This window comes from Indicator indicator, chromosome 26 (assembly GCF_027791375.1).
Source record: "Indicator indicator isolate 239-I01 chromosome 26, UM_Iind_1.1, whole genome shotgun sequence".
Classification (NCBI taxonomy): domain Eukaryota; kingdom Metazoa; phylum Chordata; class Aves; order Piciformes; family Indicatoridae; genus Indicator; species Indicator indicator.
In genome coordinates, this window is record NC_072035.1 from 12,251,940 (window position 1) to 12,279,848 (window position 27,909).

Genomic DNA, 27,909 nt, shown 5'->3' on the forward strand with positions numbered 1-27,909 from the left:
ATGGAGACAGACGGTAGCCAGCCCGGCCTCGCCTCCCCGGACTCTCCGCACGACCCCTGGTACCGCCGCGGCAGCCGCCCCCAGCCACCTCCATCGCCCCCCCTTCCCTCCCCCCCCCGCGGTACTAGCCCCGGCCCCAGCCGTGGCCGCCCCCTCCCCCCGGCCCCGGCCGCCCGGCCCGGGCAGGCGCGGCGGCGGCGGTGCCGCTGCCAACATGGCCGATCCGCGCCCTCCCCTCCCCGCCCGGCCTCGCTGCCGCCGCCACCACCCCCGCGGGGCGCCGCGGCCCCCCGGCGCGGCCCCGCTCACGGCTCTCTCCTTCTTCCCGCAGCAAAATGTTCATCGGGGGACTGAGCTGGCAGACCACGCAAGGTGAGCGCCGCGGCGGGCCCGCCCCTGCCGCTGGGGCCGGGGGTGGCGGGGCCGGGGCCGGGGCCGGGGCCGAGCCCGGCCGGGGGCGGCGGGGCCGGGCCGGGCTGGGACACCCACGGTGGGCGCTGTGCTTGCAGAGGGCTTGCGGGAGTACTTCAGCCAGTTCGGTGAGGTGAAGGAGTGCCTGGTGATGCGGGACCCGCTGACAAAGAGATCCAGGTGAGAGGCCGGGCCCGCGCCTCCCTTCGCCCCTGCCGCGGCCCGGCCGCCACTTTAACCAACTTTCTCTCTTCTCTCCGCATCCCCTCTCCTGCCCGGGCTGCGGGGCTCAGGGGCTTCGGGTTCGTCACGTTCATGGACCAGGCTGGCGTCGACAAGGTCCTGGCCCAATCCAGACATGAACTGGACTCCAAGACGGTGAGATGACTTCTCTCATCTCAGGGGTGTATTTGCCGGTGGAGCGGCCGTGCGGGGAGCAGCCGGCTATTGCGGTGTTTGATTTCCAGTTGGAGGTTGCTAGCTATAGATTCCTGATAAGGATCAATCGGTCTTTTCTGTGTCCTGCTCACTGGTGGCTAGCATAGTTGCCACCCTTTGATCCAGGGCTGATGTGCTGGTGTGGGTCTGCAGGTTCTAGGGATGGTTTTCCTCCTGCCCGTTGATCTTAAGGTCTCTCCAAGGAGGAATTGTGGCCCTCTTGGAACTGGGACACCTGAGCGTGGTTGGGGTGAGGATTCACATTAGGAAATGGATGTGGCTGTGTTTGAGGAGAGGGGAACAACCCCTTTCCCCCACTGCTGTTGAGCACTGTTCCCTCCCCAGGGGTGCTGTTCCCTAGCACCCAGGCCCTACTCCCCCCAGCCATGGTGGCCTGAACCCTCCCCTCAGCAGAGAGCCTCCGTGCTGCATGCCCCAGAGACTCTCCCGTGGTTTCCCCTGGTGAAGTTTTTGTAACGGTCATGAAGGTTTGAGATTTTATTGTCTCTGAGCGTCGTCAGCGCCCGCCCATGTGAGCCACCACTGACCTCTCAGAGTGGCTGTGGCTGTGGCTCTCGCTTGCAAATGAGGGCTGATTAGGAACCCTCGCTGGGCCAGCAGAAAGATTTCGGTGGCTCCTTAGGTCAGTGTTGTATTATGACTGGTCCATTTTCGTAAGTCAGTGGCTCACAGAAGATGTGCAAGATGTTTTGGGGGGTGGGGGTGAGGTGTCTGAGTGGGAGGTCCCTTCTCTTTAGTTTTAATGACTTGCCTTCCCTTGAATTCCTTATTGCTGCCCTGGGGTGAAGGTGAGGGTGGGGATGGGAGAGTGGTGGGGGCTGTGAGGGGGTGGCACAGCGAGGGGAGATATTCTGGCTCTGGGTACGAACTACTGAGGAGTCCAAATATGCAACTTTATTTCTTGCAACGTGTGGCTCAGGCATCCTAGCCTTTATCTTGGCAGAAGGGAGAGGGTGGGAGAGCGAGACCCCCTTTCTTAGGGTTTACGGCGTGAGTTGCAGCAAGATTTATGTCTGTTCCTGTTTAACTGCTTGGATCGCTCCCTTTGATGTGCACAGGTCCTTCCTCCCCATGGGAGCTCCCAGTTAAACCTACCCCAGCCTTCCTGGCCAAGGCTGGGTCCCCAGGACTCCCAGCCCTCCTCTTTTCAGGAGTGATGTAAAGTGAGTTTTGCTCTGGGGGAGGGTTATGGTGAAGTCTTTTGAAATGGGTCCTGGGCTGCCTTTTCCCCCACCCCCTTTTTTTTTTTCTCCCTACTAGCCTATGTAAACATGGTGTCTGCTCAGCTAGTCCCATCATGAGTCTGTGGGCCAGCATACACCCTTCTTGGAAAGGCAAGTGATGGATGACTGCTGTAACTCTAGTTCTGAAAGTGTTTTGGTGCCAGGAGTCCACCGAAACCCACGGTCTCCATTCTTCTCTGGGAACTGCTGCTGCTGCCTGTGCGAAGCTGCTCTGCAGCTCACCCTGCAGCCCAGGAGGGCGGGGAGGGACAGGCAGGGCAGGAGCGGATGGGCGGCAGGAGAACAGAAGGGCCTCATGGCACAGGGCGCATGGGGACCGGCCAGCCATTGAAATTCCCTGCTGCATCTGCTCCACTCGCCCCGCCGGCGCCACACAGAGAATGGGCCCTTCTTTTGTTGGGAACCTTGATCTTCTTCATTCCTTTTTATTTTTTATTTAGTGTGGTTTTCAGCTGGGTCGGATGTTTTGGGATGTTTTACCTGGTGAGGGGTTGGTCTTGTGGTACTCCATTGAGCCTCTGCTGCCCTGCTGAGCTGAAAGGCTCTGCTGTGAGTCATGGGTTAAATGACACAAACTCATCTGAATCCTAATTTAGGGTTTTATGAAACTTTGCAGGAAAAGGCCCTGTCCTGAAGGACAGCCTTCTCTTGAGCCTTGGTGTCTCCTGGCAAGCAGCACTTGATAGACAGTTGTTTGCCCAACTTGTTGCTTTATTGTATTCCAGTTCTTTCTACCCTAACCGGGGCTATTGGCCCAATTCTCTGGGGAAACCTTATGCTCTTCAGACTCCTCTTTGTTTTTAAGCTAGATAGCAGCAGCCTACAGGATTATTTATGAAAATGCTTGCTATGTGAATTGGTTTTGCAGTCTCAGGTAAAAGATTTGTGTGACTTTGTAAAGCTGAAGCTGGCCGCTGCCCTGAGTTCCTTTATGCGCTCTGGGAATAGTGGGCTTGGTGGTGCTGCTGGGTCACCTTCTTGTTTCTTTGTTGTTATTAACGGAGTTTTTGTTGGGTTTGGGGTTTTTTGTGATCTGTGGCTCTTGGGCAGAACAGAGCAATGGATGACAGGTAGCCATGGAGGTGTAATGAATGACCAAACCCAGTCCTGAGGTTTGGTGGATCCTTACCTACCCTTTCCCTGCTTTGGGGTGCCAATACCAGCCAGCTTAATACAGGAGTTTCCTGACCTGAGCTACAAAACTGTGCCATGGATGTCCTGAAGAGCATTGCTGAGGAGCCCATTCAGCTCAGTGGTACACCTGTAACATCAGTGAGATTCGTCATCCCCAAAGCCTTGCGAGGCGAAGTGGAAGCAGTTTGTGCTCAAGTGACTTCTGTTTGCTGCAGTCTGTTCTCAGGGTTTCGCTTTTTCGGATACAATCTGAGCAGTTCTGAATGCTCTTACACTTAGCAGATTTCTATCTAGGTTTGTAAATAGGATCCATTACGTCAGTGGGTGACACTGAAACACAACTCCTCCACAGCTATTTGTTTTAACACCAGAAATGAGGGAATAAGGTACCAGTGCTTTTGCTTTAATTAGAAAGACTCCAGCCACCAAGGTGCAGTCCAGTTCGAGTAACTTGAGTCCAGCACTGAACTTGCTCCCCTCTGCGTGTTCTCAGGGCTGCCCCTGCAGTCAGTCACCCTGGCCTCCCTCTACCTACAACAATAGCTGGTTGTGCAGAAGAATTTGTGAAATGACTGCCTGCTCTCTCCAGCCAGGAGGACACGTTATCTCTGCCCAGTTGATCACACTCAGGGTAATGAGAAAATGAGGCTGAGCTTAGCATTGCTGAGTATGAAAGCATCTTCTTGGCAGGAGCTGAATGACACTGGCTGAGAAGTAAAAGACAGTAGATTATTGTTTTTGCTTATTATCTGCCATCAACCTCCTGGTCTCCTGCCGTCCCCTGTCCTCAGAATTCGCTGTGGGTGTCTGCACTAGCCAGGAAGCGGGGTGGGAGGGTTGTGTGTGTGCATGGGGAGTGGAGGAACGGTTCAGATACCCCAGGGAGACACTGGAGGGTATGCTAATATGCTGGTGATTGGAGCTTGGGGAGGGAGGTTTATTTTTGAGTTTGTGCTCTTCACTTTTGCCTCTGTTTACTTACGTGCTGAGTTTATTTATGTTGTAGGCTGTGAGTCAGGATGGAGGTGGGGAAGGCAGGGAGAGAAGCTGGTGGAAGGGCACCGGAAGGCTGAGCTCTAGGGCTGTGTGACAAGTGAAAGGACGTGGGACGGGAGGGTGGCCAGACTGGAAAGCTGAACAAAGCAGTAGACGAGCTGGAGAAACACAGCTTCCTTTTGGGCTATTTGAGCTGCTGGACTGATGGGACAAAGCTCTGAGCTGCCCTCCCAGCTGCAGCCTGTCCAAGTGCAGGGATCAGCCAGACCTGCCTTTACCACAGGTCTTTGTAAGCTGATTTGTAGGCCTGGATCATCCCTGATGTGATGTAACTTTACAGGAGTTGCTGTAAAAATAGGCTGTAAAGAAAGAGATGGTGGCTGAGGAGGAGAGGAGGCTTCGTGGGCGTTCGGCTTGCAGCTGCATTAGTGCTGTCCCGGCTTTTGTGGTGGTGTGAGGCCAATGCAGGCACGCGCTCATCCCTGCTGAGCCCAGCAGAACGCACGGCACCTGGATGGCAGCATGGGGACAGCAGCTCTGGCCGGCAGCAGGTTTACAGAGAAGCTAAACAGGCACAATGGAGGACTCAGCTCGGGGAGGGGACACATCGCGCCATTGTGTGCAGCGCAGCCTGGGGAGAGGGGCAGCAAGCTGCCCTGTGGCCACAGCCTCTGCAGCCTGAGGGGCTTTAGGCTCCTTGCTTTCATTTGTGCTCTTTTATTTCTTCACCTTGTGTTTTGTGGGGTGAAGTGCTTGGCTTTTTGTGTGCTGCCTCTCTTCAGTCCTGTTTCTACACAGGTGAGCTCTGTACACACAGGCAGAGTAGAGGGGGAGAGCAGAAAGGCAGAAGGTGGCACTTTTAATATGAGGCTGGTGATGCAGGGCACCCAGGGGCAGGCCAAATGGGAGGGTGAAGCCCAGCCCGTTAATCCCAGCATGTGATGAGCTCTCGTGTGCATCTGATCAGTGCACAGCCAGAGAAAGACCACTGCATGCTGGGACTTGTAGTCACCCTGGATTACACTTTACCAAGAGGGAAGATGTCAGCAAATAGCTTCATTTTATGCACCTTGGGTAGACTCGTTGGGTTTTTAGCAAGGTGCCATGTGGGCAGAGGCAGCTGTGTGTATGGAGGAATCCAGCACAAGCACATTCACCGGTTCTTTATCTCATCTCTTTCAGATTGACCCGAAGGTAGCATTCCCTCGCCGAGCACAGCCCAAGGTAAGCATTGTGGGCAGCCCTTGCCACCCCAAAGGGCAAAATTCATGCTGGTGAATCTTGTCCTTTGCTGCAAGGTTGCCAGTGCACACAATAGAGTTGCTCCCTGATGTTTGCTCAGGACTCACCTGGAGCAGGAGCTGCTGTGCTGCACTGCCAGTGTGACATGCTGCGCTTGCATAAGGCTTCCAGTGCAGTGCTGGGACTGTGCATGCCACTGGAGAAACTGGGATGCCCCTCAGTTATGCTTCAGGATGCACTAGTTACAGCTGGTGAAATAAATGCTGCCCAGGGTGAACTTAGTCCTCCTGAGGTTGTGGCCAGTGCCTATAAGTTTCAGGCCTTGGGAGATACAGAACAGCTCCATGCTGTGATGTGATAGAGGTGGAAGGTGGCTCCTGTGTGTGCATGTGTGTGTACAACAGGTGTATGGGAGAGAGAGAAGGACTTAATTTTGTGAAATGCCCTTGTGTGCTTCAGCACTGGAAAAGGCAGAGGGAGTTTGGTGTTGGACTTTATCCACAAGAGATAAATTGAGAGGCTTCAAAATGCACAGTTGCAGGAACTATTTCCAGGCGTGCAGCGAGAAACTTTTAACTGAAGAGCCAGCAGCAGGCTGGAGATTGTCTTTAGACTTTGGATCTCCCTTTAGCTTTGCTCTTGGATGGGAGTTTTAAAGTTTAGAGTCTCTGTTCCAAGAGCTGTTGTAAGAGAAAGCTGGGGAGAAGTGGTACTGAGAATCAGAGAGGGAAGAGGAGACTGGTGCTGGGAGGGAAGTAGCGGGGATCAGGCACTGAGAACAATTGGTGAGCAGGTATCCCGAGTAACTGGAGCCAGGAAGCACATGGTAGGAATTGGGTTAATTCCATTAAGCAGTTTGGTGACAGAAGGTGCTTTAGTGTTAGAATGGGCTGCTCTCCAAGCCAGGGAATTGCTGCGGATTAGCCCTGTGCTCCTTGGGGTAATTAGGACCATGTGTTCCTCTGAGAGCAGGGGTGTAGCCAAGCAGCTAAGGGGAGGATGCAGCTGGAGAGCTGGTTCAAAGGCTGTCGGTGTGCCTCAGCCTGGCAGCAATGGCCCCTCTCAGGGTAGTTAGTTTTCTTCCTTGTCCCAGCTGCATGAGTGACAAGTGGCAGAGGGATCTTTGCCTTCTTGCAAAGGCAAAAGAGATGTAACTGGGAGTTGACCAGGTTCCACTTAAGTGACTGCGCAGTGGGTGTGAAATGAGGCTTATTCCATGCAAGACCGGATGCCTTGCAATTTGTGAGCTAGGAGGGTGAAGCCTGGGGAGCCTCCCTGTGCTGGCAGGCCTCCTGCCTGTCTTTTGACTCTGGGAAGCAGAGCAGCATCTCCCAGGGACCCTGGAGGAGGCTGGCTGTGCAAAGTGGCAGGGCTGCAGGAAGAGCTGGAGGGCTGGGGAGGGGACAGTTGTGCTGGCACCTTCAGGGTGGTGTGAAGGTGCCAAGGGAGTGGCAGCAGGTTAGTGAGGGGAGAGGCTGGTAATATGAAGTCCAAGGAGGAGCTGAGGTGGTGGCTGGGTGCTGGCAAGCATGATGGGGTGGCATGAGGGTGAGAGCATGAATTGAGGTTTGTCGTGGGACGGATTTGGCCAGAGGGCTTCAAGAAGGTGGAAGCTCAGCTGCAGCAAAAGGTGCAGGCACTTCTCAGCAATGGAGGGCAGTCAGTGGCCTTTTGAGTCTTGTTCTCTGCTCGCTCTGGGTTTATGTGGTGAATTCCTGTCCTTCCTTTTTCCAGATGGTGACCCGAACAAAGAAGATATTTGTGGGTGGTCTGTCTGTGAACACTACTGTGGAGGATGTGAAACAATATTTTGAGCAGTTTGGGAAGGTAAGTCCCTGGAGTGATGCTGGATCAAAGCTGTTGCATCTGGGGCAAAAAGGAGTTTTCTGAACTGTGGAGGTGGGATTAGGAGCTTGTAAGTCTTTTGCACAGCATTAAGTAGATTGAAGGTCAGTTACAGGCGCTGGGTCTTACCTTTGTAGGGGCTACAGCCAGTGACTCCTGCCCTGTGATGATTTGAAACAAAGAGTTTGTGCTTGTGCCTGGAGCTGGTAGAATCTGGGCTATGGAATTTCCTTGGGTTTCCAGTTTTTCCCCATCCAGAGGCCTCATGTGGCCCACAGATTTGTATTTTGCCCAAGTGCTGGAGGAAGGTTTGTAGATGCTCTTGACAGAGTGGCTGCAGCACCAAACCTGTAACTGAAAGCATTGTTACTGATACTTTGGTAATCCTTTATTAAAAACAAGCTTTTTGGTTGTGAAACTTCTCCTGCTCAGTCTTGAGCAGGTGATGATGTTAGTTTTGAAGAAAGTTTGGCATTATGGCTGTCCCTTATGTTGGCCTGGCTCTTCTGTGCCAGGGAAGGGTGGGTTTCTGTGGGTAGAAGTTGCTTGTGCTGTGATCAGTGGCAGACAGGTGTGCAAATTGTGAGTTAGGACTGAATCAGAGGATAGAAGGGACCTAACTCTTGGCCCTTCAGTCCGTTGTCAGGAGGATGTGAGCATCCCCAGGAGCAATCTTGATAATATTAGACTGAAGGATCCCAAGACATTTTTGTACCCAAATGCTGGATGTTGTCACCTCTGGGACAGGGCACAGTGCCTGCTGCACTGCTGTGGGTGGTGCACGGCTTTGCTCTTTGGGTCAGAAAGTGTTGAATTCTGTAGCTGTGGTGGACCTTCCCGCCTGGCTAGGGGTGGAAAGAGCATAGTTTCCCTGCAGTCATCTGGCTGAGATGTTGTTGATAGCATCATGGATATAGAGGAAAGTACCATGGGAACCATGTCAAGGATGAAGGCTTTGGTATTAATTTTCATCTGAAAGATCCTGCAAAAGGGTGATGTTATATTAAGGTATATTAATTGGTGAAAGGAAGTTTTGTAACTAATTTTGACATATCATTAGAACTTTTGGGCAGAAAGTCTGGACACAGGTGTTTGCTCAGTATCTTTGTTCATCTACTGAAGTCAAATCTGCGTGTGCTGGAACACTGTCATGGCTGCAAAGTGGGGCTCCTTTGTATTTCTGTTCAATGCTAAGGGGAAGTGGCAACAGCAAAAGTAGTCAGATGCTCTCATGTTTGTTATTTCTTAGCTCTGTAGTTTGATTTTTCTATTAGAAATAAGTAAACTCTTTTATGACCCCAAGGCCTTTTACATAGTGCAGCTGAAGGTGTCACCACTAAAGGTGGTGATGTTTGTGTAGTCTGAAGGTTGTTAGCTTGGCTTGCATATGCTTCTGTGCTGCTGATGGATGTGTTTGATAGGAAAACAAAATGATTTGGGCATAATCCCCTTTTAAGTGTACCTGTGTTAATTTGCTCTACAAGCAGTTAGTGCTCTAGTTTGAGAAGCACTTTCCAGTTGTTTCGGGGTGTTCTGCTGTTGTGTTCCTCTTACTCCACGGTCGTGTGCTGGAAGAAGGTGCCCTGATGTCAGGAGTCTGGCAAGAACTGGTTGTGTCAGATTGTTTCCTTGGGACTGAGCAGGAGGGAGACTTCTGCATAGCTCAGTGTGATAGGTTTCTGAAGAACCAGCATCCTGGACAACATCTGGCCCTCAAAATCTGCATGAGGCTGGGACAGCTGGTCTCTTGGTTCTGGGGAGTCTCCATGGGGAGAAGTCAGGGTTGGTCAGACTGACTCTCCATTTTCAGGACAGTTTTCTGACTAATCTGTCCATTTCAAATGAGAAGAGACTCCTCAGAGCTCTTGTATAAAGCATCCTTCCTGCTTTGTAACCATCTCCTAGGCTAAACCTCAGATCATTCACTGAAGGCCAGGAGAATTTTTTCCTGAGAAATTCTCTCCAGTGGGTAGTTCCATGTGGCTGATGGGCAGGATCAGTGGGAAAGCATGTTTCAAGGGGAAGCTTACAAGGCCATCAGTTCTGGGGTTCTGAGCTCTGAACCTGCTGGTCTGTGGTTTCTAAGGATAAGAAAAGCCTGTTGCCTTGAATTGCAGATGTGACTCATGGAGAATATGGTTTTGGTACACAAGCTCTTTCGGTGTTTATGACACTCTGGGGCCTCCTAGCTTTCAGAGGTCTCCTAGGATCCCTTTTTTAGAGGTATTCTTGGCACCTGACTCTGTTCTTCATCTCCACAATTTATGGCATCTTTTACTGAGAGGTGGTAAAGCTTCAGTTATCCTCATTTTGAAAAGCCTGTCTGAAAAAATATTTTCTAAGTCATTTGTACCAGTGCTACATCTGGAATTGGATTGGGACTGTGTGAGAAGGAATTATTAAGGATATCCTTTTTAAAGCATTTCCTTAGAGGACTGACACTATGAGGAAATGGTTTTGTCTATGTTTCCTCTTATTCTAAGTGGCCCCACAATTTTCTTGGATCTGACAGGAGAAAATTCACTCCTCTTTCCTCCTGCCTGTCCAGAAAGGCATGGGGATGCTTAGGATCTAGAAAGGAGAGAGTAGGGAGTACCAAGTCATCCTGTCTTGATTCCTTAAGATCAAGGAACCAGGTTCCCAGAAGTGATTTTAGTCAATCTTTGAGAATCCAGTAGCAAGCTCGGTGTGGATCTCAGCATCAGGGACAGATCATCCTCTGCTTTTGAGGACAATGGAGTGCAGATTGCTGAATGGGTTTTGCGTGAAGGTTATCTTCAGGCCACAAGCCTAAGTGTGTGTTAGATTTGCCACCACTTAAGGCCTTTAAATTACTTTTGAAAAATACATTTTAGTCCAGACAGCCTGCACATGCTGTAGAGTTATGAGAGGAAGTGCTATGGCCTGTAGAACAGACGAGGTCAAATTAGATTATCATAATGTTCTCTGCAGTCCAAATCCGTGAGCTGCAGTTTGCAAGTTTACCAAAGGCAGCTAGTGTCAGTGTATCTCGGGTCAGGAGCAGCACACCTTGTGTGTCCCTTAGCAAGAAAAAATGGCAGTTTGGTTGGCCTGGAGATGAAATAGTTTCCCATTTACTGTGATAAAATTCCCCAAGTCTGATTTTGTTTGTTTGTTTGTTCGTTTGTTTTTCATTTTGGCATTTCTGCTTGCTCTCCCATTTTTTGTTTTGTTTTCTTTCCTTGCTGTATCCAAAACCTCTCAGCCTTGTAAAACAGAAGTGGTGAAAAAAAAATGAAAATGTGTGAGGAGGAAATCCATGAGTATTATTTAGGGATAAAGGAAGAAGGGGAGAGACTGGCATCCCAGTTCTTCCATATCAAAATACTTGGTTTAAATAGGCAGAAAAGGTGAAGCTTCAAAGAGGATCCCAAATACAGTGTGAGTTTCTCTACTTCAAAGCAGAATCAAGAAGAATAACTTTTTTTTTTCCCTCTCCAAAACTCTGAATGAAAAATATGGGCTGCTGTTTTCCTGAGGAAGAAAATACAAAGTTGTTGGGTTTTGTTTTGTGTTTTTTTTTTTTTAGTACAGTCAGAGAGACTGAGAAGTGCTCTCAAGCTGGCTATGGCTTGTCAGGTGCAGTTGCTAAGGCTTTGAACATAGAGGGATTGCTAGGAAACACTCTGGCTCCAAAACTCTAATCTCTCTGAGATGCAAGCTAAGGCTATGGACATGCTTTCTAAAGGACATTATGTTTTCAGTTGCAGGACATAAGTCCTGGAAAGAACTGCATTGACTTAAGTCTTGGCTTAAGTTGAATGTGTTAGAAATCTTTAGGCTGCACATGGAAATATTTCAACAGCCTCTCTAGATTCAGGCTACCACCCTCACTGAAACCTGAAACAGAGAGGAGGAAGATATCTTGCACCTACCACCTCAGGCATAGCCAGTCATCTGCTCATCATGTATAAGGATACCTCACTTCAGAGAAGCTCAAGTCCCAGCTTCCTCCTCCTCTACTTAAACATGTGTGAACATGCTCCGCATTATTATTTTGGGGAGAAAAGGGGTTGTTGACTGGAGTAATTTCTTTGGACTGTTTGGTTTCTGATCCTGTAAGTAAGGTTATTGGTTTCATGTCATAACTGAAAAAACTCAGATCATCTTTCTTTTTCAAGGGTTGGTTTGATAAAGTTTTACACTAAAGAAAGTCAAATCAATTACAAGAGAGGAGGCTCTGAACAAGTAAGATCTTTTGTCATGGAGCTTATCTAAGATGTGAAATCTTTGTCCCAGGATGTAGTTGCTAAAATTTGCATAGGCTCCAAATGATTGGAGAAATTCATGGAAGGTCTTTTAAATACAGGCACTCTCTAGACTTCAGGAAATCCCCAAATGACAAATAGCGTGGAAGTACAAAAAGATGCAGTGGTAAGGGGCATGGTGGTTTTGGTAGAGTTAGATAATGGTTGAGTTTGATCTTAAAGGCTTTTTCCAACCAAATTGATTCTATGATTCCATTCTGGGAATTGTCATCATACCCTTTCCTTATCTTTATGTTCTTCTAATGGTGTGTGTTGTTGATTGATATCTTGGGGGGTGTTGGGCAATGTGGACTTCTGCTCTGACTTGGTGCAGCCAGTCTCCTTTTTGTCATTAGAAGTTGATCTTTTCAGAAACTAGAAATGGGGGCCTGGACCTAATTCAGGTTTTTGAACTCATGGGGGTTTTGTGTGCTTTTCCATTTGTGAAGCAGAAGTGCAAGAAATATATTCACAATGACGTCTTTGCATGAGTCACTAATCAGTTACGGCTCCAAGGGTGCTCAGAAAGTGCTTAAAAACAGTCTGCCTCTCTCGCTGGGCCTGCAGGTAATCTGCGTGTGTGGATGAGTCGGTCACGAAAGCTCAGCCTCTCTGTGAGGCAGATCATGCCCAGAGAAAGATCTGCTCTCTAAAAATATCCTGGAAGCAAACAAGGAAAAAGATCTGCTGAGGTCTGAGGAGAATTTTGACCTTTAGGCTGCTATCTAATACTCAGACCAAATTCAGGACCATTTGCTTAGGACAGGTTCTGAGCTCTCACTTGGGCAATGATTCGAGTCCTGTCCCAGCCAGGAGGAAACTTCTGTATCTGAGGTGCTGGATTTCATGAGGGTTTGTGTGGCTATCACAAATGGATATTTGTGTACACCTGCCAGGAAATAGTGTGGCTGACTTGGGTATATGAAATGGGCTTTCCCTGCTGGCTAATAAGGGAACTTTTAGATACTGATGGGAATTTCTCTGAAAGGAAGACTGTTCCTGTGCTTACAGTGTACATGGTTTCCCTTGCTTTGGATCAGGAGAATGTTAATTAATTAATCCCTAATCTGCTGCTCTCTGGAAATTTTTGGAATCAAAGCTACTTGTCAAGCTGCTGTGGCTTTCCAAACTGGATTTTTGAATTTTCCTCTACAAATCAGAGGCCAATTTATGCAAATTCTCACGCGTAACATGGTTGCAATGAACAGATGGGGAGGGAAGGAGAAGGGGAATCTGATCACCTCTCTTGCGGCAGGAGGCAGTTTGGCTTCTGGTAACAATGCCTCTGGAACAAAGGGTTCTCTGTGCTCCGCATCTGGTAGGCAGATAGCCAAAAATGCTGTAGCACTAATGGTCATTCAGGTATTCAGTGGTTCATTTGATATTTGCCAGGTGCCCATGGTGCAGTGCAGGAGTGGGCAGGAACACCTGGACAGGCTGTGCTGCTCTCCTGTGGCACATAGCAGGCCCTGTCCCTTTGCCCCAGAGTTTTGAGAATAGCTTTGCAGAACAGGATAAGAAGGGTCCTCCTGGCACAGGGCAGGTGCAGCATGCCTGCTTCTTGGAGCTGAGCTCAGGGTTGGTTCATCCTCCTCCCCTCAGTCACACTGTCCTATTTGAGCAGCTGAGAGAAGCTCACAGGGTTGTTTATGCCCTCTCTTGACAGGATGGCCAAGTGGTTTCTAGGTAATTTGGTTTATATTTCCCTTGTTGAAGCTGTCTCAGCAGTTGTAATTCTGCCCAATTTTTCTACAACTATGTTGCCATGGTTCTTTCTAGGACCAGCTGAGCCATCTTTAGTTGCTATTCAGATAGAATATGCCTGTCTCTGCAAAGCCTTTGCTTGAATATTTACAACTTTCTCTAAGATCTACCCATGTGGAAGTGAACCAACATTTCTCATCAAATTTTTGTTGAAAGTGTTGTTTGTTTGTTTGTTTAATATGCCAGAGGCTGTCATTGGCTTCCTCTTTTGCAGACACCTGTGACTGTCCTTGGAAGATTGAATGATAGTAGAGTGGGACTTAACCACTGAAAAAAATCAGGCCTTTTGGTCAAGGGCAGGTGGATTATACTGCATTCCTTTTTGGTATGAAATGCCTCATATTTGTGCACCTGAATAGTCTGTCTAGGCTTAGGGCTGCTTTGGTGGAATCTGTCTCTGATCTCACGTTCCCTTCTTGTTACCACCAGACTGCTCTCATCAAAACCTGGTGCTGATTTGAGAAGGGCCTGTTTCCTCCTCTCAGAAAGGTGCTGCTTGCTGCCCTCCTGCAGGAGGTCTCAGCAGTGGCAAATCCCTAGAGGGTTCCCAGGGACAAACCTCTTTCTTCTACTCTCATTTGGCTTCTGAAAGCTAGGGAGAGCCACTGGAAACACAGTTTGGAGGAAGTGATGTTAGCCATTACCTAGGGTGTAAGGCTCAGACCGCCTCTGAACTGCCAAGTACCTTCAAGGAAATAGTCTTCTGTGGTAGGGTTCCGTGGGAAGGGTGCACATGAGTCACTGCTTTTGGAACCCCCTCTCTTTTGCTTGATGGTTTTGACTGTCACAGCTAAACACAAAGGACAAAATTCCTAAAAATTACCAAACCTTGCACTTTTAACATAAGATATTGAATAACTGCAGCCTGGACCAGCACCTTAGAAAGTTTCCTGGGAGACAGCCCTTGACCACTAAGGTAAACAATTTTCCAGTAAAGTGATCTGCTTTTTTGAGTATGTTTAAAGAATTGAAACAAATATTTATTTAAAGGAGGGGGGGGAACGGAGAGAGAGAGAATGGGGTGAAAGACAATTCACCCAGGAAAAATCCATTGTCAAAGTACAGTTATGATTATAGATTATTTCCACACCCTATTAAAAATGAACTTCAGCATGTTTCTGAAACTCTTACATGCTGTTTTCCACACACTTCTACATCCAGTTCTTGAGTAGTTGACTTGCCAACCATCAGGGATTGGCTAGAGATGACACCTCCATTCCTGTCTTGCTGGAGGGCCCAGACCCCTTTCCTGGCCATTTTCCCAAACATTCCTGTTTCTCCATCCTAAGCACCACCACACCCCTGGCTCTGTGTCCCTTCTGTCCCTCTCAGCCCTGCCCCGCTGTCGGTGAGGCAAGATGGCGGGAGGGCCAGGAGTGGGACAGCGTCGGTGCAGGAGGGGTCTGGCTGCGTGAAGACTCGGTGTGTGGCGGTCGCCGTGCCGTGGCAGCGGTTAGGTTGTGCTGGTTTCCGCGCTGTCGCTGTGCCGTGGCGGGCGGTGGCTGTTGCTCTCCCGCCGGCCCTGCCCGGCCGCGGGCCGTGTGAGGGCGCCGCCGCTGGTGGGACGGGCGCGGGCTCGGGCTCGGGCTCGGCGCAGCGGGGCGGCTTTGTGCGCGGCTCTAATCCGGGCGGCAGCTGCCATTGGCGGCCGCGTTGCCGTGGTGACGGCCCCGCCGGCGGCCGCCTTTGTTGGGGCCCGGCGCGGCCCAGCCGGGAAGAGCTCGGCGCTGCGCTTCGCCGCCACAATAGCTGCCCGCCGGGGCCTGCCACTCACACCTGGTTGTGGCTTGCGGGGTCCATGCACCCTTGCCGGGGTGAGAGCCGGTCATGATACCTCGATCCCTTTAGCGGTCAGTGCTTCCTGCGAGGGTCTGCCTGGGTGTTTGGGTAGTGCTGGGCCTCTGGGAACCCTGCGGAGGTCCCCATCCCCTCCCGTAGCTCCAGACCAGGGGAGGTCATGGCAGGAGCTGGCAGGGGTCTAGTGTAAGGCTGGATCTCCAGGGCAGGGTGCTGGAAATGGCTGCTCCATGTGGACACAGGTGAGGCCTTTATCCCTTCTCCATGGTGTGCTCTGGTCTGCAGCCTGTCCTCTTGCCTCTGTAGGCTCCAGCACTACTTCATGGCCCAATTGGATGGGGCTTTGAGCAATCTGATCTAGTGGAAACTGTCCCATGGCGTGGAGCTTGGAACTGGATGGTTTTGGAGGTCTCTTCTAACCTAAACCATTCTATGATGCCATGACTATGTACCTCCCCAGGTTGCAGGACCTGCTTTACTTCAGGGCACTGGCTGCATGCTGTCTGAGACCACCCAACTCTTCTCACTTGGGAGGGAGAAAGGGAGATGCTCATTTACAGATTTTGTTGACAATAAAACCCACTAGTTGTAGCTATACACAGTTTGCACCCTAGAGTTGAGAGAACGGGGTTAGACTGTTTCACATATGATGTGTATATACACATACCTATCCAGCTTAGATGTAGTTCATGGCAGGAAACACCTTTCAAAAAGAGTGTGTGTTGTTGTAAATACATTTTCACAAGGTATTTTGGGGTGCTGGGCAGATACTTGATCTTAAAGCACCAGCAGAAACTTAGAAAAAGGCTCAGGCAGAGGAAGGATGCTGCTTTCCTGCTGGCACACAGTGCTTAAGCTCCATGGGAGTGCTGTGAGGTGTTTTTGTGTGGATGTGTGCTGGGCTTAGCCACTTGCAGCTGTTTCTGCTTTCCAGGCTCTGTGAAAAACAGGTTACTGCTGGGACTACTTGGACAGACCAAGTCAGCATCTGTGCTGTGTTTGTCCCCATTGGGTTTTCCTTTCTCATGCCTATCTCTCAGTGTGATGGGTTTGTGGGCTCCAGCTACCTGAGCTGAAGTCTTAGGGAGTGGCACTGCTGCAGCATGCTGTTGACACAGCTTTCTCCCACTGTTCAGTGGGGGAGAGGGCAGCTATGTGCCCAGCCTTTTTGAGAACTGGATGGAGGACCTGATCTATCTTAAGAAATGAACAAAATCAGGCACTAAAACCTTCTGAAATATTTTTAAGCCCTGTCAGGCTTGCCTCCAGCACATCACAGTTGTGCTGGCACCACGAAGGGAAGTGGTGCTGGGGCAGTAGTGAGGAGTGATGGGGAATGGCAGCACGATGAACTGCTACTAGCTTCCAGCTCCTTGACTATGTCTTGGGAAGCTGCTGAAGAATTTCTTTGGGTCTGTGTGAAGTCTTACATCCCCCATGGCTTTGACTGAACGCCTGGCACGTTTCTTTGTTTGTTGACTTGGCTGAGGGAGATTGCCCTGGGACAGGAAGAGTGCTGGAGCAACTGCAGCCAGGTTTTCTGTTGTCACCTCTTGCTCTTGCAGCGTGGATGTGTTGGACAAGCCCAAGGGCACCAAAGATGATTTCTGTCTACTCATGACAGCACTGGAAACATTAGCAAGGGCTCCTTCCATCCTCATGGCACAGAGGTGGAGCTGGGGACCCCCATCTAGTCGTGGGGGCCTGAGGCTTGGAGCCTTCGCCATTCCCTGGCTGAGGCTATGGGCTCTCCAGGGCTCATGCCATGGTATGGACAGCACTCTGCCCTCGTTGTGGAGAAGGCAGCAATACAGATGCTTCTTGGGGATGAGGCAAAGGGGGTAATCCTTCTGCAGAGCTGAGGTGCGTGGGGTTTGCTGCTCGAGGAACGGTTGTCTTACATGGAGGAGGAGAAGGAGGAGGAGGGCCAGGGCAGCTGCTGGCCGGAGTCTGCTGCTGCCTCCCCCGAGCACTTGCACGTCCAGTTTCATAATCGGATTAAGGCAGTGGTATTAGAGAGGAGGGATGGGTCAGTGGGACAGGTTTACACTGGGGCTTACACGGAGGGGATTGAAGTGTATTTTTTAACCCTGCTCGGCCTGGCCAGCGGAGCAGCTCTGGCTCTAACGACCCAACACCCGTGGGGAGATGCGGGAATAGTGGCAGCAGGCAGTGATGTGCTGGCTGGGGAGGAGAGCAGCCCCGGGGCGGCTGGGGGATGGGACCCGGCCACCCCTCCCCCCGGGAAGGCAGCCCTGCTCAGTCCTTGCAGTAAATTTGCTCTAATTACAGCCTCCAGCAGTGGGAAACCTCACTTAGAGGAAAGGCTTCTCTGGGGTGGGGGCAGGGGCGCTTCCCAGCTTTCCCAGGCAGGCTCTGTTGTCTGAGGCCTCTGCTTCCCCTGTCGCTGGGAGGCCCCTTATTCCTCTCCCCTCTCCAGCTTTGCCTCTCCCCCCCCGGCCCCCCGCTAAATTCTCCTCTGCTTTGAGGCTGGGATTTGGGAACAATGCTGTCCCTGCTCCTTGCCCCCCGGCTGGAGCTGCAGGCAAACAATCGGGGTCTCTTGCTGCCAGCGGCCGGGCTGAGGGGCCTCAGCAGTCTTGCACCTGCCCCGGGCTGGGCTGGTGGGGGGACTGTGCTGGTTATGGCTTGGGGAAGTGCCTGGTGTGGTAGCTGGTGTGTGTGTGTGTATGCATGTGCATGTTTCCTTCTTGGGGACAGGAGGTCCAGGAAGCTCTGCACAACTGTGTCAGAGAATGCTCATTGCAACAGCAATAATCTGATCAGAGCCCTTCTCTTTGCAGGTGGATGACGCAATGCTGATGTTCGACAAGACAACCAACCGACACCGAGGTGAGAGCTGTCTTCTAGCTGTAAGAGAGGGTTCGCCTCCTTTCTTGGAGGGGTTAGTATTCCAGCAGCAGGGGATGTGGGTCGCAGCTGCTCTTTATCTGGCCTCCAGTTGCCCCATCCTTTTGCATCTGCATCCTTTACCAGCATCCCTTGCAGCACAGAGAGCTTTTGTCCGGTGCATTTCCTGTGCTGTAAACTTGCCGAGCTGCAGATATGTGAGAGGAGAGGGCCCCCTCCCCTGCCCACTTACCTCCGTGGCTCCAGCCTGCAATGTGTCTTACCTTGTCCCAAGTAATCTGAGCTCCGGGAAAGCTGACACGAGAGCCTGAACAGTACCTGCTCCTCATCCCTTCCTCGGCCCAGAGCCTACTTGTCCTCCCAGGTCACCTTTTCTTACCTGGGTCTTGCTGGTGGGAGTCGGGCTTCAGGATAGGAGCAAGGCTGTAATATCTGCACTATCTGGACCCAGCCCACTGTGGGTGTCCCTGCCTCCCGCTTTGCTGGTGAGTCTTCAGGCCCATTACCTGCTGGTGTGGCAGGGCTCCCCACTAGCATTGCACCAGCTTAGACGTTTACTGGCAACACTTTAACCTTCAAACTTAGCTTTGGCCTCTTCCAAATCAGGGCCAGTAACAGCCCCGTGCTGGGCCACTCTCCCATCTGTGTGTTGTTTGAAGCATTTCCAAGCACCTCTGCCCCCAGATCAGTGAGGGAACACTCCCTTCTGCTCTTGTTACACTGTGTGCCCTTCAGGTTTTTGCTTTTTTCTAAAGCCATTAAATCTACTCTGATTGCCTGGCCTGGGTGTTGTTCCAGCTTCATCTTAAAAGCGAAGAAGTGTTAACCCCTATTCCTCCATGAGTCCCTCCCAGTTACTAGTCCAATTAAAGAGCTGGGTGTTTCAGAAGGAGCAAGGAGAGCTGCCGCACGATGTGGGCAGTGAGGGGCTCTGCCCAGGGTGCAGCAGTCCTGATGGGAGCCTGCTGGAGCTCAGGACTGTGTTGGCATCAGAGTTTTGTTTTTGAATTCCCAAGCAACTCTCCTTGAGGTTGTTGAGGTGAATGGTGTGAAACTACCTGGGCACAGACAGATGGAGTTTAAGAAGAGACTTTTCTGGCAGTATGGAGAAAATGTGGGGTTCTTGGCAGCAGATCCTCATCTGTTTTTAAAAGTTATTTTAAAGCACCATAGAATTGGCCACTTCTGGAAAATGGAAAGCTCTGCTTAATCCCATCTTGCTTGTAAGGCAGGCTTAAAGACATCCTCCCACCTGCCTCAGTTTTCCGGAAGCGGCTGCAGCCAGCCTAGAGGAGTTTAGTCTGCCCACTCAAACTGGTCATTGCCAAAACTGTCAGGAAAGGGGTTGGTGAGAGAAAGGAGGTGTGAGGTGGGCCAGGGGCCAGGAACATGCTGTCCTGTCTTACCCCAGATACTAACCTTACTTTGGTGGAACTTCGCACATGGCTTTCTGTGTGTCTTGCTCTCTGCGACTGTTGCTGATACTGCCTGCTTGTTCAAGGCCCCGGTGACTGCCAAGGAAATGTGCAGGGTGTTAGTGCTGGTGGGGTGTGTTTAGCAAGGATAGTGATGTCCTGGCAAGCAGCTGTTGGTTTCTCCATCAACTCTTTGTGTGAGCGTCTGCTGGGATCCCCCCCAGTGGCTGGCCATGTGGTTTGCCTTGCAAACAGCAAAGGGTTTTTTTTTTTTTAAATAATTGGTTTTGAGAGCAGTTGAGTTCAGAGTGGGTCGGAAGCACAGGATGAGAAGGAAAGGGGAATCTATAAGGGGATGGTCCTGTTCTTGTAGATGAAAGCAGGATTTGCTGCAGAGGGAAGATGAGTGACAGCTGTTTGAGAAAGGGCTGATTGTACTATCCTTCTCTTCTCCTGGCAATAAAAGAATAGGAGTGGTGGGTGCAAACTGTGCAGCGCTCTGACCTGATCAAGGAGTTTTGTTTTTTCTTCAGGGTTTGGGTTTGTCACATTTGAAAGTGAAGACATTGTAGAAAAAGTGTGTGAAATCCACTTCCATGAGATCAACAACAAAATGGTGAGTGTCTGGGGCAGAAGCTGGGGAAGAAGGGGCAGAAGCTGGGGAAGAAGGGACAGAGGTACGGGATAGAGTAGGGCAGTGGCACAGGGGCAGGGTGCCAGGAACTTGGGTCCTGATGCACTTCCCCTACACTGGGATTCCTAGTCTTTTCCCTGAAACAAAAGCAGCCACTTTGGGAGAGAAATTCACAATGTGGAGGTGAACCAGCACACTACTGAGCTTTCAAGAGTTGCTAACTGCAATGAGGAATTGAGCGGTATTTGGAGGTTTTGAAGTGATATGAAACCTCTTGGTGGCCTGGAAGGGGACAGGGTTTATTTTTATTCAGAAATGAGGAAAATTAAGCTTTTAGGCCCAGGTGCAGGGCCAGGCAGAGCGTCAAGGACAGCACCAGGAGGAGAAAAGATAGGAGATGAATTCTGACGTCCTTGCTGCTGGTGCCTGCAGTGCGAGAGGGAAGGCAGGCAGCATGCAGGCCAGAGGCAGGGACACTGTGGGAGGACAGAGGAATGGGCTTGTTGAGGGTTGCCAGGGCTAGGGAGTGCCACACACCAGCAGCCTTGCCTGGCATACAGCCAAGGCACTGTGTCAGTGCACTGTGCCCATAGTAGCTGAACTTGGTCCTTGCTTTCTTGTGGCAGGTGGAGTGTAAAAAAGCCCAGCCGAAGGAGGTGATGTCCCCCACGGGCTCAGCACGAGGGCGGTCCCGAGTCATGCCTTATGGGATGGATGCCTTCATGCTCGGGATCGGCATGCTGGGTAAGCCCAAGGACAGATCTCCTCCCCAGCTCCCTGCCGTGCCAGGCAGCAGCTTAGAGGCTTTATTCTGAGAGCAGGCAGGGCGGCCAAGGGCAGCACTCCTTGCTCCCAAGGCCGGGGATGCTGGGGGGTGCTGGGACCTGTTTGCGATCACAACTTGCCCTCTGGTGGCACCTGGAAAAACTGCAAACTTGTCACTGCTGCCCTGCGACAGCTGGAGATGACCGGGCACAGCCATGTGCTGGGCAGCTCTGGCCCCCTACGATCTATTACTGGCCCTGCAGTGCCGTAGAGGCTGAAAATCTTTAATGCCTCTTGTGGAGTAGGATGTAACTACAGAGCTGAACCGAGTGTGGAGTAATCTGTGCCCAGGCAGCTTCCTCCCACTCTTCTACAGTCTTTCTGATGAATTAGTTGGTTAAAGAGGCCCCAAGCTTCCACTTTTAACAGCGGTCCATAGAAATATCCTCACTGTTGTTTAAAGACACTAAAAATGCCCTTAAAGTTCTAACTGAGCTTTGTCTCATTTTGTTGCTTCCCTTTCAGGAACAGCAAGTATCTGATATTGCAAGGAAAATTATATACACTTATCATGGGACTGTCTCGTAATGAGAAATTGGTGACAAGCAGGCTGGGGTCACATGTCTGTCAATGATTCTAAAGCAAATCTGTTCAGATAAAAGATTGAAAAAAGAAAATAGTCCTTTATAGCCTCCTCTTCCAGGGTTGCAGACACCCCATGCCTGAATCTGAGAGCCAAGCATGATCCTTCTAGCACAGTTGCTGTTCCTGGCTTCTCTCCCTTCTCAGGTTTGCTCCAGCCAGGCCTGAGCTGACCCAGGAGCAGACTGTTTGCTCAGTATCATTGCTGGTGTTGCTGGACAGGGTGTACTCAGCCTGGCGCTCCTTGCTAAGCCTGTCGAGTAGCAGTTAGTCACTGAACAAAACCCCAAAAAGGGCATTTTTTTCCCCAATGTTTTCACTTGACTTATTGAAAGAAAATAAATAAAGCCTGTGGGTTTGAGTTTTGCCTAAGCCATCTGAATTTTAAATCAGCAAAGCTCAAGCTGAGTCACTGGGAAATCCACGTACTCTTGTCTTGGGAGATCTCACATCAAATATTCATCTCTGAGTCAGTGCCCTGTGTTCTCACAAGCTTGTTGTGTAGGGGTGGTCAGCTTCCCAGGGAACGGCAGGAGTTGTCCTGCCTGGTGCCAGGCAGAAGCACTCTGCCTGCATTCGACACTGCTTCAGTGCGAAATGATTCGGAGCTGTTCAGCCCCCAGCTCCCCGATTTCCTATTTGTAAATCCAGCTGATGCATCAGAAAGCCTTAGTCCTACAAAGCTATGAGTTTCTGAGAAGGAAACCTCCATGTCCTTACATGTTTGGAGTGAGGAAGAAGTCAAACAGGCCTGCTAAAACTCTCTGTAGACTTGCTGGCACTGTGCACTCTGCCCAGCAATTTCCCAGGGTTTCTGTTATTTCCCTGTTCCTGTTTTCTAACACCAGCAGTCACACTGCTTGTTAGCAGCCAGGCGCTGAGGACATGGACCCTGTGAGTTTGTGGTAACAGAGCCCTCTTCTCTTCCCCCAGGTTACCCAGGCTTTCAAGCCGCCACCTACGCAAGTCGAAGTTACACTGGCATTGCACCTGGCTATACTTACCAGTTCCCTGGTGAGTGGTACTCCATTGCTTGGTTTTTTTGTCTGCCTTCAGGTGATAGGAGTCCCTGGCATGATCTGTGACCAAGGCTCTGCCCCATTCCCATGCTAGATCTTTCTTTAAATTGGAGACGGATGTGAAGGGGGAGGGGAGAAGCCCTGGAATAGGTGGGAGCAGCCTGTCCTTCATTAGGATTATCCTCACACTCCAGTGGCAGGAAGAGCCCAAGGCTGCTCCAACGCCCTTTATGTTGGCCTCCTCCGTAGGGCTGCTGCTGTGACACAGAAGGGCCCCTGCAGCTCTTCCTGTCTCGCTGCCTTTGTGTGTGTCTGTCTCTCTTTACAAGAGTTGCCACCATTCTGAAAGTAGCACAGAATTTTGAAATGGGCCTGTCAGTGAGCCATGGAACTCCTTGGCACCTAAAATACAGGTGCCTGCAACACTGTAGTTGCGTTCTAAACAGTGCCTGGACCACTCACGGCCTCCAGAAAGCATCTGCTGGGGTGATGGGCTGCAGATCCTCAGCAAACTGGGTGGTTTCTAGCTCCCAATCTCACCATGTGCTCAGAACATGGATTGTGCGATCAATGGCTGGAACCTGCTGTGCTGCAGCTGCTCACAGCTTTCTGTGGCCTCTTCCTCCCTCCTGTTTTCTGCAAGGCTGGGGAACAAGGCAGAGCACACTCAGAGAAAAAGACTGTCTTGCTATTTTCTAGAGAAGTGGCAACTCTGAGCATCCCTTCCTTACTCCATCCTTCAGTGTGATGGTTTATATATGAAGCCTTGATGTTAGGGGCTGGGAAGTTTCTTTGCCTGAGGCGAGCCCAGGCTGACTGTGGCTGAAAGCTGCTGTTGCCTCCTAGCTGTCTGGAAACTCTCCATGAATCCAGTTTATGGGTCTCATTTGTAGTAGCTTCAAGTGCCTCATCATAAACCCATACCTCAGTGAGTGCAGAACATGCTGAGCAACCACTGGCATGGCAGCTGAGAGGTCAGCTTGGATGGGTTGCAGAGAGGTGTTCCAGGGCTGACCTGAGGCTGCACAGTGAAGCTTGCACTTGTTCTGCCTTGGCAAGTATTATTCTAAGGACAAAAGGATGCTTTCAGTGTCCAGGGCAGGAGTCCAGCACCTTTCAGCAGCAGTTACACATTAGTTTAAAGAAGACACTGGTCTGGTCACAGCCTGGCTGCAGGCTGCTCCCACAGCAGACCCTGGCTGCTGTCTCTCTGCGGGGTCTACCTCGGGGCGTTTGATGAGTTCCTAAGCTGTCTTGCATTTCGTTTTTAGAGTTCCGTGTAGAGCGGACCCCTCTCCCGAGTGCCCCCGTCCTCCCTGAGCTCACAGGTCAGTCCCACTCGTTTCCTACACTCACAGGCTGAAGGGGAGAAGGGGGCTTTGGGCTGTTCCAGTGGTGTCACTGCTCCACAGCCTGGCACAGTTAGCCTGGAAACGTTCCTTATTTCCTCTTCCATCTGAGCTCCATCCAAAGCTGGGGCTGGAAAGATGAAGAGGCAATCAGAGCCATGTGTATTGCCTCTGAGAAGGGCAATGCAGGTCATGCTAAATGAAGGCATGTAATCCTTAGATGGTGTTTCCTGCTGCTTGTCTCAGTTTTAGCTCCTCGCCCCAGGCTGGGTGTAAACCAGACCTGGAAAACTGCAGAGAGCAGGGTGACTTCTCAGGGGTCTACAAATGACCATAACCTGAGGTGCTGCAAGGATGAGACCTGGAGTGTGGGGAGGAGGGGAAGGGTGTGGGGGCACTCCTGATTAATCCCATTTCCCTACTCCAGGTGGTACAGCTTCCCAGCTGCTCCCACATGTACTACCTGGGCAGAAGTGAGTGTGGTAGGACTCTACAATGTCCTGCACTACTTGTAGGGTACTGTGGAATGGAACGGGGTGGGCAGAGGACCATTCTCCAGAGGCTAGTCCTGGCTCAGTGTCCTCACAGTGCAAATACCCTCTGGATCCTCAGCCCCTGGGTTGTGTGCAGTGTGTTCTCTCTAGGTGATGTTCCTTCTTTCTACTCTCCCTTCCATGGCCATGTTTTCCCCAGCTCTGTTGTGTCCATGGTTTTTGTTGTAGCAAAGCAGCTTTGTGTAGCACCCTGCTCCTCATGTGCCATGTCATTTCTGTGGTGTTCCTCCTCCAGTGCTTCCTTGCCTCCACCTGTTTCAGGGTTTGAATCTCTCCACAATGGGGGTGTGGAAAAGCTTCCTGAGAAGCTGTCCTGGAATTATCAATACCAGCAGGCTTGAAAGGAGGGTTCTGTGGCACAGAACCTTGTCAATCCTCAAGGACTTCTCCATTTCTGAGGATGCTGAGGTTGGCAGACACCAGTGAACAAACTGCCTTGAGGAAGGTAGAGGGAGACCAAATCCTAGCTCCCCCTTAAGACAGTCCTTTCCTGACACCATGTCTGCAACTGCATAAGCACCAGCCCCCAACTCTGAGCCTTTTGGTTGTCAAGTAAAGGAGATATGGGGTCCAGTTGTTTATTTACATGTGTGTTTTTCTGCAAAACCCATAATGTTTGTAGAGGAATGTTGATGACTTGGCAAAAGTGCTTTCCCCTTCAGGTCCCCCTTGACTGCACTGTGCCTTTTCCTAGTGGAGGTGAATTGCCCCAGGCCTGGCTGTCATCGGCAGCTGGGGTGCACCAGAGCTCTGTACAACAAGAAGTTATTAATGCTGCAGGCCTGGCAGGGTGCCATGTTAGCTTACAGTCCTGAGTGCCTAGCTGAAGCACCAGCTGGGGATCGTGGCATTCTTCCCTCCCCATTACGCTTACCTACTGTCAAACAGCCACTGTGCAGCCTCTTGGCTAGGCCCAGAGCTGCGATTCCCATGTATAGGCTGGAGTTTGTCCCATGGAGGGCAGGGCCCCCTTGGTTCCTACAAAGGCCCAGCGAGCTGTGCAGGGCTCAAGGGCCCTTATGCCTTCAAGTGGAAGCGTGCGTGTAAGTGGGCTGCGCTTTGTGGGCTTGGCAAGTGGAACTGAGATGAGCGGATGGCACAAGCAGGAATGATTGCTCCAGCACGCAGGGAGATAACATGCAGGTGTTTTGTCATCACAACATGAACTTGGTGTCTCAGTAGACAGACAGAAAGGGCAAGATGGGCTTTTCCTGGAAAAAGAACTGGAGGCTCCTTGAGACAGCTTGGCCTCCTTTCACAGTGAAACAGTATTCCCTCAGCTGTGTGACAGGGGCTTAAAATGATGGTGGGGCAGGAGGGTGGCTGCCAGCAGCCTTCCTCCCCAGAACAGTGTTTTTGGGGATGATGCAAAGCAGCAACATGCTGCTGTTGGCCCAGGGCCAATATAAACCTCGCATGACGTTGGCTTGAAACAGGCTGGTGCCTGCTACTAAATATTCCTTTATAAGCTAGTCTGGGTTTCAGCCTTAACGCGATTGATTTGTTCTGACCTCTTTTTATGGTGCTCTAAACAGAATCGCAGTGAATTTCACATTGAAGCATGAAATGCTGACCCAGTCATTTTAAGGGCAAAGAGAAGCATACTGGCTAGATGCCTTCTGCCCTGAGGGCTGGATGCCTGTGGCAGTAGAGTTGGGAATTAGAACTGCTACATATAAATTAAGACTTACTATTTTAATTAAGCCATTTCTAGTCCCTGCTCCCTAGGTATATGTTTCTTGTTCTTCTACAATGAGCAGTAAGGGTTTGGGCAGTTCAGGAACAAAACTCAGGGCGGGGAGGATGGTGTGCCTTAAGCAGAGCGGAGAATAGGGAGAAAGAGGCTATTAAGTTGTTATTCAAGAATAGTACCAAGGGACAGAGAGGAGGGGCTGAGCCTCAGGACGCTGAGCTGTCAGCTGCTGCCCCTGAGCTGCTGCACTTCTCCACATATAGAGCCAAAATCTGGATCTGTAGCTTCAGATTAACTGCGTCTAGCAAGCTAAGTAGCAACAGGAAACATCTGAAATTGCCCTCTTCTGGTTCAGCTCTTCCATGTTGTGCCTTTGGCTGCTCTGGGAGGTGAGCTTAGCAGAGCATGGCCAGTGAGTTTCCCAGACATTTGCTGTGCAAAAGGATGCTAATAAATGCAGGGCTGTACCCGTCCCTATTGTCATCGTCGGCTGTCCTGTGTGATGCACTAAGCCCATGTCTCTGTGGGCCTGGTATTTTGCAGCGGGAAATGAAGGCTTCTGTTGGAGGTCCCTGTGTAGTACAGTGCCCCTCAGATGCCTCTTCCTTCTTTTCCAGCAATCCCCCTCACTGCATATGGACCAATGGCGGCAGCAGCAGCTGCAGCAGCTGTGGTGCGAGGGACAGGTAACTGCCACTTTCCTCCCCAGATCAGTGTCCTGTCACAGAGGTTTGCGAAGGGCATCGGGAGGGGGGTGGGACGGGGTTGCATTTTTGGGATCTTCACTACGTAGTTTTGCTGCCTCCTGTAGGTTCCACCCCCAGTCGCACCGGTGGATTTCTGGGCACCACCAGCCCTGGGCCGATGGCAGAGCTTTATGGAGCTGCCAACCAGGACTCAGGGGTCAGCAGTTACATCAGCGCTGCCAGTCCAGCCCCGAGCACTGGCTTTGGCCACAGCCTAGGGGTGAGTGTTCCCTGTCGGGCTCTGCGCAGCGAGGGGAAGGAGAGTGGCATGGCCAGGGGAAGGGACTGCATCTGCATGTGGTGATGAAGGTTAGCAGTGGCGGGCAGACCCCTGTCAGCCCACAGCCTGCTTTCTGCTTAAGAGATGACACTCGCTGCAGTATCTGCCATGCCACTTCTGAGTGCCAGACCACAGATAGGTGGTGCAGCATGCAGCAGTTCACTTGGAGCCACCAACTCTGGGCGTTGCTGGCTCTCTCTGGCCACCACTCAAGGTCCTGATCTCCAGACCTTTCTCTGATACGGCCCAGACTTTCCCAGAGCCCGTCTTGACCCCAACACAGTGTCCTGCAGGGTGATGTGCTCTTCAGACCTGGCACCTCCAGCTGAAACTGACTTTCCCAGCATTTGGGCTATAAATGAGTTTGTTGTAGTAGTGCTTCTCCTTTGCTTCTCTTTTGTTTGCTTAAGAGTGAGGTTTTAATTCTTTTCTTCACAGGGTCCCTTGATTGCAACAGCTTTTACCAATGGGTATCACTGAAGCTGGGGACCAAGGAGGCAGGAGGTAAGAGAACTTCACCTGAATGGGTAATGAGAGGAAGTTCTGAGCTGGCCTCTGTGCTTGGGCTCTGGGCAGGAGCTGTGGGTGCTGCTGAAGGCTCGCTGGCCTGATCCAGCCTGTGGGAGGAGTCCTGTGGCCAGCCTGGGGCTCTTGTTCTGTGCTAGGAGCTTGGGAAGTTGAGTTCCTACTTTATGGTCCCCAGGTTGCAAGTGCTGTGTAAGGATCACGTAGTGTCTGAGTGTAAAGAGGAAGGTGAAAGGAGTGCTGACAGAGAGAGGAG

General features: G+C 51.0%; 1 protein-coding gene across 4 annotated transcripts; it reads left to right on the top strand.

Moving 5' to 3' along the window:
* On the top strand, positions 1-27,608 carry MSI1 (musashi RNA binding protein 1). 4 transcript variants are annotated; one of them, XM_054392561.1, is made up of 14 exons: positions 1-59; positions 332-372; positions 510-591; positions 705-789; positions 5,427-5,468; positions 7,221-7,313; positions 17,965-18,013; positions 19,980-20,062; positions 20,707-20,824; positions 22,421-22,501; positions 23,778-23,834; positions 26,720-26,788; positions 26,914-27,068; positions 27,567-27,608. In XM_054392561.1, the coding sequence occupies exons 1-14, from the start codon at positions 1-3 to the stop codon at positions 27,606-27,608; spliced, it is 1,056 nt and encodes a 351-aa protein (XP_054248536.1). The 4 variants fall into 4 exon arrangements, with proteins under 4 accessions (XP_054248536.1, XP_054248535.1, XP_054248538.1 ...); XM_054392560.1 differs by having other exon boundaries at positions 26,720-26,775; positions 26,853-27,068; XM_054392563.1 differs by lacking the exon at positions 23,778-23,834.
* The last annotated feature ends 301 nt before the right edge of the window (positions 27,609-27,909 follow it).